Source organism: Apteryx rowi, unplaced genomic scaffold (assembly GCF_003343035.1).
Source record: "Apteryx rowi isolate R43461 unplaced genomic scaffold, aptRow1 scaffold_522, whole genome shotgun sequence".
Classification (NCBI taxonomy): Eukaryota; Metazoa; Chordata; class Aves; order Apterygiformes; family Apterygidae; genus Apteryx; species Apteryx rowi.
Genome location: NW_020450786.1, coordinates 375,288 through 390,160, shown reverse-complemented (window position 1 = coordinate 390,160; position 14,873 = coordinate 375,288). Strand labels below are relative to the sequence as shown.

Sequence of the window (14,873 nt, the reverse complement as noted above, 5' to 3'; positions counted from 1 at the left end):
CGCCTCCCTTCCCCGCCGCCGCGCCGCCCTCTTCCTCGCCTCAGCCCCCGCCGCCTTCTCCTCTCCGGCTCCCTGCCCGTCCGCTTCGCCCCCGGGGGACCCGCCCTAGCCTGGCCGCCCCGGGGGCACCCGGCCTCCGCGGGGGCGGCGGGCGGAGAGGTAAAACCGGGCCGAGGAGGGACGCGGGGCTGGAGCCGGAGCGGCGAGGGGAAGGTGAGCGGGCGGCGGGGGGAGGGGGCGCGCTCCCTCCCCTCCCCTCCCCTCCCCTCCCCGCGGCGGCGGCGGCAGCCCCGCGGCGCGGGGAGGCCTCTGCCGCCCGGTGCGGGCTCGCGGGCGCAGGGCCGCGCAGCGCCCGGTGCCGCGGTGAGCGGCGGGGGCCGTTGGCCGCCGCGCCGCGCCCCAGCTCCCCGCTTCCCCCCCGCTCCCGGAGCGGGGCTCTGCCGCGCTGCTTCCCTCCGCACGGCGCATCGCGGCGCGGGTAGCGTTAGAGGCAGCCGAGGTTTTAAAGAGCGTTAGTTCATCGTGTGTTTTGTAGAGCGGGCTGGAGCGTGGCTGGTCCGGGCGATGCCCGCTGCGCGCTCGGGTCGCGGCGCCGGCGAGCAGGCTCTGGGTCACCCTATGAAGTGACAAAGTCTTTCCCCGAACAGCAGCAGCATTGTAAAGACAGGTGCGCTGCAAGGGCAGCGGAGGGAGACCAGACGGACAACGAGTGCTTCATTCAAACACCTGAACTGGATTTGTTTGCATTCTTTTAAGAAAAAACTAGATTCTCCTCCAGCTTCCCGCAGGAGGAGTTACCGTGCTGTTATTGCAGAAGCTGAAAGCAGGCTAGGTCTTGTTTAAAAACAAGAACAATAAACCATATGAACTTTAGGGCCTTCTAATTAGGTGAGGTTGCAGGTGCTATTAGCAGTTTTATTGGGTTCTCCTGTTCTTTGTGTTTATGGTAGCTTTGCTAATTTTGGTAGATATGTTGGCTGTAGCTGATTAACGCAATAGAAAGCAATGTATTTCTGTTGGCAGGAGCATGTTGTAACTGTTGTTTTTCAGTATCTTTCTAATTGGAGATGTTGGAATTTTTTCCTGTTCCACTTAGACATTTCATATAAAATCATGATCAAATCACGTTGTGTACGGTTGTCAGCAGTATGCGTTGCTTTCCATAATCACTTTTTGTAGCATTGTCAGTAGTATCTCAGGTATCTCAGTGTCTGCAGACTACAGCTGAAAACCTCTGTTCTGGTTTATGTAAGGACTTCTCTGGCTTGCATGCAAGAAATCCGTGAAGGGAATTTTATGTTAGCCTTGTTTCCAGTTCTTTCAACATCAACATAAAGCCCAAAGCTAGAATGTAAGTCAGTGCGCACTATCATTAGTCAAATGTGAAACTGCATCTTTTTCCTCTAGTGCAAATCTATGCAAGCTGCTCTACTAGGAAGCTAGAATTGAGATTAAAAATATTTAGCTCAAACTGCACGAGAGGAAATGTGCTTGTGATGCCAGTGAAAAGAAGCGCCTTAAAGGTATGACCATATTTCAGAGGGATTTTGCCTATAAAATGACTAAAGTTGAGACTTGGGAGTACTGCACCCCTATTTTAATTTTTAGTTTGGGTGGTGACAGATATCACAAAAGTTCTGAATAGCAAGGAGGACAGGATAGTCTCTCTTTCTTTGCTTAAACAAGGCCCTAATCAGAGAGACATCACTGGTGTTTCTTGTAACTTTAATTGTACTGGGCAGTCATATGGTAGACAGCTGTAAAGTGGGACAGAGCAAAATAACTTTATCTGTTAGTAGTGCATATAAACTGTGTTGGGCCTTTACTTAGTTCTGAGCAAGTCTATGCTTTTTTGACTGTGGAGACTGTCAGTCTTTTCTTCACTGCCGTTACATATGGTAGGTTGTTATATTTGTCCGTAATATAAATCACACTTTTAGATTTGGATATGGAGTATTCTTGTGGGCCTGCCATAGGAGATCAGAACAAATGCTGGACTTGTAACAAGTAGAGCAAAAATGTAGTCTGTAGAAGGTCTTTGGTGGATAAAGTTGAGGGTAAGTCAGTGGTGAGGATGGCTATCTGCATGCTGGGCTACGTTAGCAGGGCCACAGCCATTAGGTTGAGGAAGTGATTGTTTCCCTCTATTCAGTACTCGTGAGACCACATCGGGACTGCTATGTTCAGTTTTGAGCCCTCCAGTAGAAGAAAGATACTGCCAAACTGGAATGAGCCCAGAGGAGGGCAGCCAGTGTTGTTAGGTGGCTGGAGGCAATGATGTCTGTGCCAGGGCTGAGGGAGCATCTAACATTAAAAGGACAAGTAGTATTTTGCAAGGCTGCCATGTGTGGACAGGACTTTAAATTTACTTGATGAGGATTTGGAGTTTGGAAAAAGTCATAAACAATTAAAAATATAATAGGAGGCAGAGTATAACTTTAAGTAATTTTTAAAGCTATGTAGTTACCTCAGGGTTTTGAAATATGTTTCTGTGCCATAACTCATGTTCCATATTGGTCTCTAGTTAGTAGGCAGAGCCACCGGAGAAGTCCAGGCATTACTATCTGATAAATATTATAGCTTTGAATCCTACTCCTAAATCTTGCTTGGTCTCACAAGTTGTTTCCTGTCCTTGCTGTGGGTGTTTGCTGCCTGACAGGTTCTGGAGTTCAGCTCTGAAAACTAGAATGAGAAAATACTTTCTCTTGTTCTCTGTCTCTCATACTCTGTCTCTCTCCCCTCCTTTCCCCCTAATTCACCCCCCACCCTGACTCTCACATGCTTAAGAAAACATGCACACACGAAATCCATGAAGTGCATGTCATTAAAGCCATGTGCTTATAGATCACTGAAGATAAAAGCATTGGCTCTCTGCATCGTGCTCAAGAACACTCAGAAGAACAAAAGTTTTTAAGCCTGGATTAGAGGAATGGGCTTGGATCATGGGACCAATGTCCTTGTCAGAAGATCAGGTTTCTTCTCATTAAAAGGCGTTATCTTGAGCAATGCAGGTAAAGGGAAATTTCAAAACAGAAGGAAAGGAACATCCTTGCTGTATCAAGATGGGAAGAAAAATTGAGAAATAAGTGGGATGACTTCTGCTCTGTTTGCTTCAACTTCTCATAGCAAATGTTGGGTAGAATTAGTCTGCCTCCTAATTTTTGTTGTCATTAGGGTTCTGTTAGCATTAGCAAAATTATCTGCTGAATTTCAGTCACTTGTTGCTTGTGAAAACACAGCAAGAACAAAGGAATGGTAGGCATATGTCTCTCTAGGCCTCGGAACTCTGCAGTCATGCTGTAAGTCACTTTTTAATACAAAAAAGTGCCCAAACGTGATTGTTCTTAATCCATCTCTTTCCCTCTACATGCGTATATTATAATTGTGAAATATTTTCCCACTTGGTCCTGACTAACAGTTGCTCCGAGTCTTGGCCAAAACTTTTCTAGACTAGGATAAAAGTATTTTTTCAAAGTATTATTTATTTTGTTCTAGAACTCTAGCATAGACGCATGAGCATACAGCTTGTCTAATGCTGTTAGATGAAGTGAATAGCAAGTTTTCCTCCAAATTGTACAAATCTAAGAAAAAAATGTTGCTCCAAAGTTGTAGAAAGCCTGGAATATCAGTCCAGAGAGATGAAACTCTGAAGCTTCTTAGAAATTGAGGTGGGAGGAGAAAGAGTCTTACACAGACACAGTAAAAAGACTAGATACAAATTTTGAATTCTTGTGATCTTTTGTCCTCTTCCTTTCTGCTTCATTTCTGTTGTGCTCTGAAACTTGCATTTTACTATCTGTAAATTTCCAGATACAGTTTAAGGTCTCTACATGGGTGAGACCTGCTTGAGACCCTCTTTCTGAGTCATCATGTGCTTGTGGTTAGTGGAAATGTTCAGTAGGTTTTTATAGCACTGGATTTGAGACTATGATGTTTCCTGTTGCAGTAAATGCTTTGGGAGAAGGTTTTTAATGCTCTGAATATTGTGTGAACAATAAATTAGACTAGTAACCAACTAGTCAGTACAGCTTTCTGAAAATTGAAAGTACAAAAAGCTGCATAAATGTTCTTGCTTTTTTGTAAGATAGTTTTTAATGAGATAAAAATCTTGGATTAAACTATCACACACTTTTTTCGAGTTAGAGTTGATTTCTAGTACACAACAGAAAAGGATTGAAAAAAATGAATAACAGTTTTACTATATGAACCCTTCTGCTTCTAGTAGGGGCTGCTGGGATGTACTGCAAATGGTGTATGAATGAAATGCATCAGAGAGGTTTTTTTGTGTGATTAAACAGTAGGCAGGTTTATGTCTACCTTTTTGAGGATTTATTCATCTGTTTTTTTTTGTTTTTTGTTTTTAATTAAACAGGAGATGATAGATAGAAATGAATCCTGTCCTGCAGGACAGATACCTATGTCCTACTTTACCTGCCTGGCTTACTTACTGAAAGAATGGACTGGTGTGGAGCATATTGAAGACTATCTGAGTTATGCAGTCTACCTTTTATGGGTGTTTTTCCCACTCATAATAGTTTTTCTCCTTCCGGGAGTTATTCTCCTTTTCATATACTTTTCCATTATCTTTGTTCATATTTATAAAAGGAAGAATGAATTAAAGGAAGCTTATTCCAATGATTTTTGGGATGGTGCAAAAGAAATGTTGGCTACGCTATGGGATGGACATGCAAGAATATGGCATGGTAAGCAAGATCTGAATTTTCATTTAAAAAGTGTTGAAGCTCTTATTCCTGGGTTTATCTTTCAGGCTTATCAATATACATCTTATTTTTGCTGCTGTTGCATGAGATTTGAAATTCGGACCAATTCTTTTCTTTTTTTTTTTTCCCTTCAGTTTGTCAATATTGCTGGTTCTTCAGTCATTCTGAACTTCGGAGAAAAAAGCAGTTGAGGGGTTTTTTTGGATGTTAAATTTGCTTTTTTTATGCTTTTCTTTCTTTGCTGGTACAAAATGAGATCTTTATCCAGCTGAATGTTTGCAGAACTTTATTGTTTAAGATTCTTTTTTTCTTTTTCACTTTTAATAATTATTCCTGGATTTTCTCATTCCAGGAGTACCTGGAATGATAGTCGTCTTAAAAATTAGTCCAATTAACTAGACTCCAGGAATTCTTTAGCAAACAAAACAAAATGGACCAAATTAAAAAGGCTTTCTACTGTTTGTTCAGAGTGCATATAGGAACAATTAATGTCAGTTCACTCATTAGTTGTCAATAGCAGCAACTGCTACTTTAGAGGCCAAAACTGTTACTTTTACCTCTGGAGCCTACTTTCTTATTTTATTTCTGTCTATGTATTTTTGACAACTACTTTCTCTAGTACAAGAATGTCAAAACTAAGGGATCTGTTCCCTGTCCCTCTACTATTATTTCTTCTATGAAGGCAGACATAATAAATGATTTGACTTTTCTTTCTAAAGAAATCATAAGCCTCTTTCAGAACCATTCAGTCTACATGCAGCTAAAGGAGAAAGAGATGTTTAAGAGCAATTTACATATAGAACAAATCCTTCTTGAAAATCATCTCTGTTTGTTCTCCAGTCAAAAGGAAGTGGTTTTCAATGCATTGATAACCAGATGGTGCAGCGGCTGTATCAGATAGGCTTTGTAAGGCTAAGATGTAACTTTCGAATCTGGGAAAGTACACTAGATCAAAATCAACAGCTATATCAAAGAGCTTAAAATGCTTACTTCATAATAAAATTATTTACTCTTTTTCATTAAAAAAATGATTTTTAAGGCCTTGGCTCTTCTCATCCTAAGTAACTTTTTCTTTTTATGAAGTTTAACTTTTTATTTGCACAGAAAAGATTCTCACTGAGACCCTCATTTACTGTTGTGACTTCTGCCCTGCCCTGCCCTGTTTGCTGCTTCCCAGGTTCTGTATACGCTTTTCTTACTTCAGAGTGAAATGTCTTGCGTTTCATTTCTTTTTTTTTTTTTCTCCACTCAATTAATCAACATATCACAGGAAGACTTTTTCTCTTCATCCTGAAATCTCACAGCATTGCAAAAAAAACCCCCAAAACCCAACAACACAAAAAGTGGTGCATGATACCTGTATCTTTATATATATTATGCACATGCTAGATATAAGTATCATTCTGGTTATTTTCACCCATGCCATGGAGCAGAGTTAGTGGTCACTTCTGATGGTACGAATGATACGTATGTATATGCTTGTACTGTGTTGCAGATCCAGAAGTGTAGAAAGTAAAATAGCCAGTGGGAGAAGAGGCAAGAGTATAGAGAGAATTAAAGAATGGGTGAAATGAGAAATGCAGACCTGGTGACTTCAGAAGAAGGAACAGTAAACAGAAAAGAATACTGTAACAAAGCTGCTCCATTAACTGAATATATTCTAAACTGATCGGCTATTTTATGTTAACTGGATATATTCTGCACTGCAAACTTAATTGGAAATGTATGTTCAATTAGAAACTTGTATGTGTTCATGTATGTTTCAATTAAATATATAAATCCTGCTTCTAATTTAAGCCCCAAGTAGCTTTTAGTTCTTACTGGTGGAAAAAGGGTGCAAGTGTATTCCCTGAAAGAAATAACATAACAAAGAGCTTCATTCCCTGGAATAGAAGGAGACACTTAAATGGATGTTGTCACATCAAACCTTCTTAAACAGTTACTCATGGCAGTGAACTGACTTTGAAAGGTAGATAATAGCTTGAAAGAGTTGTGTTTCACCGCATATCCAATCCTTATTTTGATTTCTTTTGAATGATTGATTCAGAGGACTTCTCCAGCCTTGAAGGTAGTGAAATGAAACAATAAGGTAGAATTATACAGCAGTTCAAGATATTGAGGCTATTTTATTGTTCTTTTTCTCTTTAAATGTAGCTCTTCTGTTTTAAATGAAACTTTTCTTTCTTATGAAAGCAAGTTAGTAAATGCTGCAAGTAAGCTCTTGGTTTTTTAGCAGCCATTAATTGTTCTACCATTTCTCAATAGCTGTTGGTTTCAGCTTGCCAATTTGATGCAAGTTAGTTTCTTTGGAATAGAGTTATATAAAACTTTGACATCCTTTATGCCCTTTACTCCTAACAGGTTATGAGCTTCATGGTATAGAAAATATTCCAGAAGGACCAGGGCTTGTTGTGTTTTATCATGGTGCAACTCCTGTTGACTACATCTATTTCATGGCTAAACTTCATATACTACGGAAGAGAACCTGCCATGTAGTAGCTGATCATTTTGTCTTTAAATTACCAGGTAACTTACTTCATCATAACCAATGAGTTTGAGAACTCAAGTAATTTCTTTTTACAATATAAATAATAGAATTTGTGCCACAGGGCTACAACTCTTAGAACATATATTCAGACAAATTTATTGAAAGTCCCTTGGGGAAGAGCTATCTCTAACATGTTCTTTACAAAGAAGGATGATCTTAGGCAACTGGCCCATGCAAGGGTGGGTTGTATTCCTGGCTGAGCAGCACCTGTCACTGCTTTTAGAGTATTTAGAAACAAAGGAAAGGAAATCATGGGAGGAAACAGATGTCACTATTAATCAGTAGTAGAGAATTCAATAAAATATTTTCTCCATTTATTAATATAGGCAGAATGCATGCTGTAACCTGATTAAGAAATATGCTGTTTGGAAGCAATAGCCTTAAATTTGGAATTATTAGTTTGGGGTGAGGATGCCTTTTCATATCCTACCCAGCTGAGTATGGTGGGCATGAGCCTGCCCCCAAGAAGACAGTGCCAAGGAGAATGGAGTTTCCTGAAAGAAAGCTGTAGAGGTGTTCAACAAGTTTGTGCGAATTTTAAACATCTTGCTATCTTCCCTGAGCACTAGTACAGCCAAATATGCAGCTGATTGTTCAGGTACTAGTTATAAAATAACTAGTTTGGTTTTGTACTAGTTATAAAATATACCCAAGTGCAGATGAATATCTGTGTAGACTCAACTTTTTGTGGTTAGATAAAGGGAGAAGCTTTTGTGTGAATGTCTGTCTTCTCTGCCTCTTGCATACAGTGTAATTTCAAGTGCTCAAAGAGCTCAAACATCCCAAAGTTCAGTGTAATTTAGTATGTCCAGAATTGCAAAATCATGTGTATGTTATAGGCATAGAGGTGATCATTTCCTCATTTCCTATTCTTTCAGTACAGCGGTTCTGATATCTTTATTGTTATTGAGCAGCACACCTGAGGGAAAACAACCTTTAGTCACCTGTGTCAACCATCATTATTTTTATGGTATCATAGCCTAAAAAATTTTATTTTAAAAAGTACATGCAGAAAAGAGGTTGTTACATGAATATATGAATATAATGCAGTTTGTATGTCTCCTTCTCTTCCCTCCGTGCATTGCTTACAGTGTCCTTCCCATAGTTCCCCAAAACAACCTCTGAGGTTCTTAAACTTTTGTCCCATACTTACTGCCTGTTTGATTACACTTGTTGGTCAGACATCTGCTGCCTCAGAACAAGATAAAGGCTGTATTCTACCTGCTTTCCATCACAGGGAGGCACTGATTTGCTTCCCTTTCCCCTTACCATCCCATTGAGCCAACAGTTTTTCACAAAATCTCGAGGTTTTGTTTTGTGATCCTGCTGTTAGGTTTGATCAAGAATAGGCTCAAGGGGCATTTTGGGGTATCAAGTTTAAACCAGCTGGAAAGACAGTCACAGCATGACTGCATGACATTCTGATTCCTTAAGGAACCAGACTAAAATAAATTGAGAACCACATATGTGCAGTACATCAAGGTTCCTGATGCTGTAAGGGTGCTAGCTTATTTCTTCTCATCTACCTTTTGAGCACAGTATTTGCGATCATGGAATTTCATCTGTTGCCCTTTAAAAATGATGACCAGTGGAAGAGTAACAGAAGAGAAACAGAAGTTCGGGGCTGCACTAAATTACCAGTCTATATAGGGTTGTCCCTCTAAAAAACTGTAAAGAAAATAGACATTTAAAAGGCAATTCACGGTAGGAACCTGCTTCAGGCATTCTGAGTTGCCCTCTTGTTGACTACAGAGGGAGTCTAAGGAGATCAGTCAGTTAAATTAAGTGTCTAACTTAGGAACATCTTGTGTTGATATAATGTATAAGGCTCAGATTCTCTTGCAATATTGGTTTCACTGAATATGTCTCTTATAGCATTTTTGTTTTTGTTTTTATTTTATTTTTTAGTACTGCTCAGCGTTGCATTTTTCTTAAATGTGCTTTGTGAACTTGTAAATTACAGCCAATGATGCATAGTTTAAATTTTCAAAATAATGATGTTCTTGATATTGTCTGGGGAGGGGAACATAAAAGATGCCCATGTTTACAGGCTGGGGAAAAAGTGTTGAGGAGACAGTTTCTAAATTTTAATTTCACATTTTGATAAAGCATGAGGAAGATGAAGAATATGTTTAGGACAAGATTTTGGCTGGACAGCCCAGTGAAAAACACAGCTGACCGCACATATTAGTTACATGTTTTTTTTGTTTTGTTTTGAGGGTGAGTGTGTGGGTTTTTTCTTTTTTTTGAGTTTCCAAAATACATTAATACCCAGTCCTTCTCCCACGTTCAGTTGGAGTAAGTTGGAATAACAACCTCATAATTCATTTTGTGAATTTACAGAAGTGTTCTGTAGTGTACTGATATACAATATCAGCAATGCTTTTAGTGGAAACAACTCATATCACAAAATTGTTCTTTAGCCAGTATAGCTTCATTTCAGCCTTACTCCCTGAAAGCAGAGCTTTTCCATAGTGATAAAAGCATGGTTTTGCCTCTGCAACTGCTCTTGCCAACAGATCAAGTTTTGTCAGTTGATTATCAAATCTTTTATATACTCGTGACCAGCGTAACCTATTTTGAAATTTAGATAATACATATTATATGTATTAATATTTATGTGCAGTTCTGTATCAAAAGGAAGATTATTCTGTTTTTCTCAGTTTCTTATTTAAAATAAGACTCTAGATGTTGTGGTATGAGTTTTATATAATTTATTAGTATTGCAGAGACATCTGTCTGGGTGGCTGATCTCAAACAGTTTAGTTCAGCAGTACAGAATCTAGCTGGCAGACTGTTACTAATGATATCATTCAGGGATTGATACTGAGGCTGGTATTGTTTAATGTTTTTAGTGATTACCTGGATGATGGGTTTGAGTGTGCTCTCAGCAAGTTTTATTGATGATACCGCATTGGGGGAGCAGTTGATGCACAGGGGGTTAGAGCTGGTATTCAGAGTGACTTCACAGGAATGGACTGAAAAATGTCTTGAAGTTCAACAAAAGCAAATGTGAAGTCATGCATCTGGGATGGAATAACCCCACGCAACAGTAGCGGTGGGACAGTGAGTAGAAAGTGGCTTTGCAGAGAAGGACCTGGACATTCTCGTGGACAACAAGTTAAGCGTGAATCAGCAGTGTGCCCTTGCAGCAAAGATCAACTGCCTTTATTAGCATGTGTAGCCAGCAGGTTGTGGGAAGAGATTCTTCCCTCTTATGTGGTGCCTGTGAAAGCACATCTTGGAGCACTGTTGTGACCATGTGCTCCTTTCCCCCTTCCCCCCCCTTCCCACTGCCCACCTGACCTCTCTGCAAACAGCACATAGGCGGGGCTAACTGAGCATGTGCCAACTAAAATCCATCCAGTATGCAAATATGACTATGAGTCAATCATTTCCCCCCCATAAATAGGGGGCAGCCCAGAGCCCCTTGAGCTCTCCTGCACGGCAGTGGGCTGCACTGCAGAACCTCCTCTTGAGCAGGGAGGCCTCTCAAGGTTACTCCTCGAGGTTGAGAGATTCCTTACCTGCGACAGATTCTTGGTAATTGACTAATAACATGCTGAAACTTTGCAAAACTTTGGGAAACTTTGCTGAGTTGCATCTCTGATTGTACACATAATCCTTTAGACATAAACGGTTGACCAAGTCTGGGACTAAGATAGGATCCAGCCGCCCTCAGACTCCTCTGAGGAGGAGTTTGGAAAGCAAGGGGGTCCATTCTGAACCTCGTGACTCAATGGGAGGGTCTCCTTGACACTTTCATTTGACCCTGTCCTCCACGCAGTAAATAACTGAGTGAACCTTGCCATCGACCCTTGTTAAATCACTGTCTTATTTACGGTTGAACTCTGTTAAATCACTGTCTTACCTCAATAAAACCTATTGCTACTTCTCTCTTACGAGTGAAGTGCATCACTCCTCACTCATCTGCAACAACTGTGTCCAGTTTTGGGCTCCCCTGTACAAGAAAGATGTTGACATACTAGACTGGATTCAGTGGAGGGCCACCAAGGTGATTGGGGGTTGGTGCACAGTGTATGAGGAGAGACAGAGGGACCTGGGTTTGTTCGGTCTGTGTCTGAGAAGGCTCAGGAGAGGTTTTATTGCTGTCTTCAGCTACCTAATGGAGGGTGCAAAGATGACAGTCAGACTCTTCTCAAAGGTGCGCAGAGATGAGAATGAGAAGCAACAGAGGCAAGTTGCAATGCAGGATATTCTGATTAGGCATATGGAGAGGTATTTTCACAATGAGGGTGATCAGACGCCCGAATGGCTTGCCCAGGAAAATTGGGAAATCTCTATCCTTGAAGTGCAGCCCTGGGCAGCCTGATCTAGTTGGACACAGTTTGAGTGGAAGGTTGGATTAGATGACCTTCAGAGATCCCTTCCAACCCAGATTATTCTCAGATTCTGTGAATGAATAAGGCCATACAGGAAAGACGAGCTCAAGGAGCCCCAATATCATTTCTGATCATGTTTTGAAATCTGCACAGTAATCTGACAGGATGGAAGGAGCTTCTTTTGTGAATCAAACCAGAAAGCTTGCTATCATTTTAGCTTGCCTGATCTAAGGCTGCCTGATGTTGATTAAGTCTTTAAATTGAATGTCTTTCCAGAAGATGCTTTAATTAACCTGAAGTTAATCGGCTCAGTGCAGAGGAAATGGGGGGAAAAAAGCTATGGGCTGTGTTAAACGCACTTGGTTTAGATGATTTAATGATCCTTCTGTTTTTATGATTTGTGAATCTATTATGAATACCTGTGAGGAACGGCTTATTTCATAGATCTGAATCTCGGGAATTGCCAGGATGCAGTCTCGCTGCAACCTCTGCATTGGGTATTGTATCAATAATGTAATAATGTTCTATCCATACTACACTTCTGTTGCTTACCTTTGAGGGGCAGAAGGGATGTGAAATATTGTCCTAGATCTTTGTTATGTTATGTTACGTTATGTTATTTATACTGAAGGTAGGTCACAGAAAAGAAACATGCTAGTGCTTTTATGATCTGTGGATCCTCAGCTATGCCCAGGATTAAATTGATATCTCCAAGATTGAGTTAACTGAAATGTTGTTCTTCTCTGTCACCCTGCCTATAGTATGGGACATGATCTGCTTCCTAGAATTATGTAGGTGCTCTCTTTAAAAGATTTCCTGCTATTTTAGAGATCTAAGTTGGTCCCTATCCTGTAATGTCTCAGAGGAAAGGAACTGTGGCTTCTTGTCTGTTATATAGACAAGGTATTGTAAAGTGGCCTGTGGACTAGGTGTTTTGCAGATATCCTTGCATGGTTACCTACAATTGGAGAAGATTGGATTCAGTGATCTAAATGATTCCTCTCTGTTTGTAGTCCTAAAGGACATCAGTAGAAAAAGCAGAGGGACCTTCTTGCCATCTCCCTAGCAGGTTGATGATAGTCCCCATATTACAGTGGTCACTGGGGCTAGGTTAGAGAAGGGTAATAATGCATAAAAACTGTTGAGATAAGTGTTAAATACGTTTCAGGGTACTTTCCAAAGGGTTGTCAAACATTTGTGAGGGAACAATGTTTTGGGGGAATGGGAGAAGAGTGTTGGGATGCTGGAACAGAGTCTAGGCTGAACTGTGGAATACAATTATTTTTGGATTACTTGGTATTTGGAAAAATCAGCATCTTTCCATGTTCTGGAAGGGTGAAAAACTTTGCTTAAAATACTTTTGCAGGGGAGTGTTGTTGCTTAAAGTGGGAAGAAAAAGATTACTGGTCACTTGCATGCTACAGTAAAGTGCCACCCCACTGCTGCTTCTCACTCTGTGATGACCCTTACCCTGTCCATAGAGTATGATTGTGGTCACATCACGGACACTGCATTAATTCCTCTCTCTATTTCCCTAATTTAGCCAGTTCCTCTTCTTCTTTGCTCTTGGAGCAAAGGTGTTAATATTAACGTAGGATCTGCTAGTCAGGGTATGAGACACAGCTCAGAGTGTAAAGTTTATAATAAAAATCAAGGGGGAAGTATGGCTGAAAAGTCTTGAGAGAATCAACTTGAAACTCCACCACCACTATTCCCTATTGCAAAGTATTGCCTATATTCTGCCTATGCTGTCATCTTGTTTTCTGACCTATGAGCTGGAGAGACTCCCATGGAGTTGCTCTATCATTTCCCTCCTACTCTGGCATGCCCATTGCAGAAAGGAAAACTATTTTCATACCTGCTCCTTCCTTGGAGCCTCTCTTCCTGTTTGACTCTACCCTTCTTGTTAACGTTTTGTAATTCCCCCCAACTCACTGATAGAAAGGAGCTTAGAGGCAAGCAACTTTGTAATGCCATGTATGTTCCAAAGAGCTTTAACTAGTTCGGGAATGTAAAACCATGTAAAATCCCCTGAACAAAGCATCTGAGAGAAATGAAATGGCTTTAAGAAAACTCTGTTTCAGGAGTCTTGTGTTCAAATGCTGCTAGGTGAAGACCGCTAGTGTTACCTGCAGTGTGTGAGGCAGGTACAGCCAGCTATGAGGCAGTACAAGACAAGGACCTTACAGAATCAGATCAGCCTCAGCTGTAACAGAGCTTGTGTTTGTTGTCATGTTTGTAAATAGATTCTGACTGTATGTAAATATAAATCAGGAGTAATTATTATTCACACCAAAAACTAAAACTAGTTGGAGATCAGAATTCAGCTAAGAATAAACTAATGATGTGCTGACTCATGCTCTCCTTCCCAAGTCCTTAATTTATATGGTCTGTAAGTCAAGACAGAGCTCTGTCTTAAGTATATGTACTCTTCTTCAGTGCTTCAGTGTATGTGTGTAAGAAATGTGTGTTTATAGTAACAAATATTCATTTGTTTACCTGAGGTTAAAAAATGAAGATTTATTATTGAGGGACAAATTTGACTAGAACAATTCTGTACTCTTTTCTATGGTTGATCTGCTTAAGTTTGCCTCAGTGGGAAACTTCAAGAAAGAAGTAATCTTTCCCATAGTGCTCAGTCATCTGAAGTTCCCATTTCAGTATATGGTATTCATAAAAGCTAAGTGAATTTAAAATATATTGAACCAAGTGAACATGATGGACAGTTTCTGAAAAATGAGGTTGATGGTAGTTATGTTCCTTCACATTTAGCTAGTTGTCTAAATTGTGCAGGTGTGTGTCTATCTGATACTTGTAAACAATTTTTGATGTTTTTCTGTTATTGAAAAGCAGGGTCAGTATGACATTTCAAATTCAAGATGGTGTGAAGGGTGTATGTAATTTTACATTTAAATACTTCAGCGGTAGATGAAAAAATCTGAACATGAGATGAATATATGCAAATCGGTCTTTCTAGTGAAAGGTCATCAGTGTACTTACAGAGTGAGCTGTGGAGTTAATACTGCAGTGATATGGAACATGGAAAATGCTACATTTTATTCGTCTTTTGTACCTACTCTCCTTTGTTTGCCAAAGGGGGGGAAAAAACACAGCAATTTGGTGGTCTGTTTTGTTACTGGACTTTACTAGGACTATGCCACATCTGAAGAGTAAAGTTTGGGCAAAGAAACAGTGCCCAGTAGCAGACTTAACAGCTCCTTGAAAGGGTACATTAAAGATGGCACGGAGTGCTTGCCTTCC

At 40.4% G+C, this 14,873-nt stretch overlaps 1 protein-coding gene across 6 annotated transcripts in view; it reads left to right on the top strand.

Annotated features, from left to right (window-relative positions):
- Positions 1 to 14,873, top strand: part of LOC112973082 (transmembrane protein 68-like) — a 23,806-nt gene continuing 8,933 nt past the window's right edge. Inside the window, exons 1-4 of one of the 6 annotated variants that reach the window (XM_026080463.1) lie at positions 1 to 213; positions 2,845 to 3,011; positions 4,373 to 4,703; positions 7,083 to 7,247. In XM_026080463.1, coding sequence (XP_025936248.1) covers positions 3,006 to 3,011; positions 4,373 to 4,703; positions 7,083 to 7,247 — 502 coding nt within the window. In that variant the 5' untranslated portion in view covers positions 1 to 213; positions 2,845 to 3,005. Of the gene's footprint in view, positions 214 to 415; positions 668 to 693; positions 1,524 to 2,844; positions 3,012 to 4,372; positions 4,704 to 6,252; positions 6,445 to 7,082; positions 7,248 to 14,873 lie in introns of those variants that run through there. The other 5 variants (XM_026080465.1, XM_026080464.1, XM_026080466.1 and 2 more) reach the window with 5 other exon arrangements.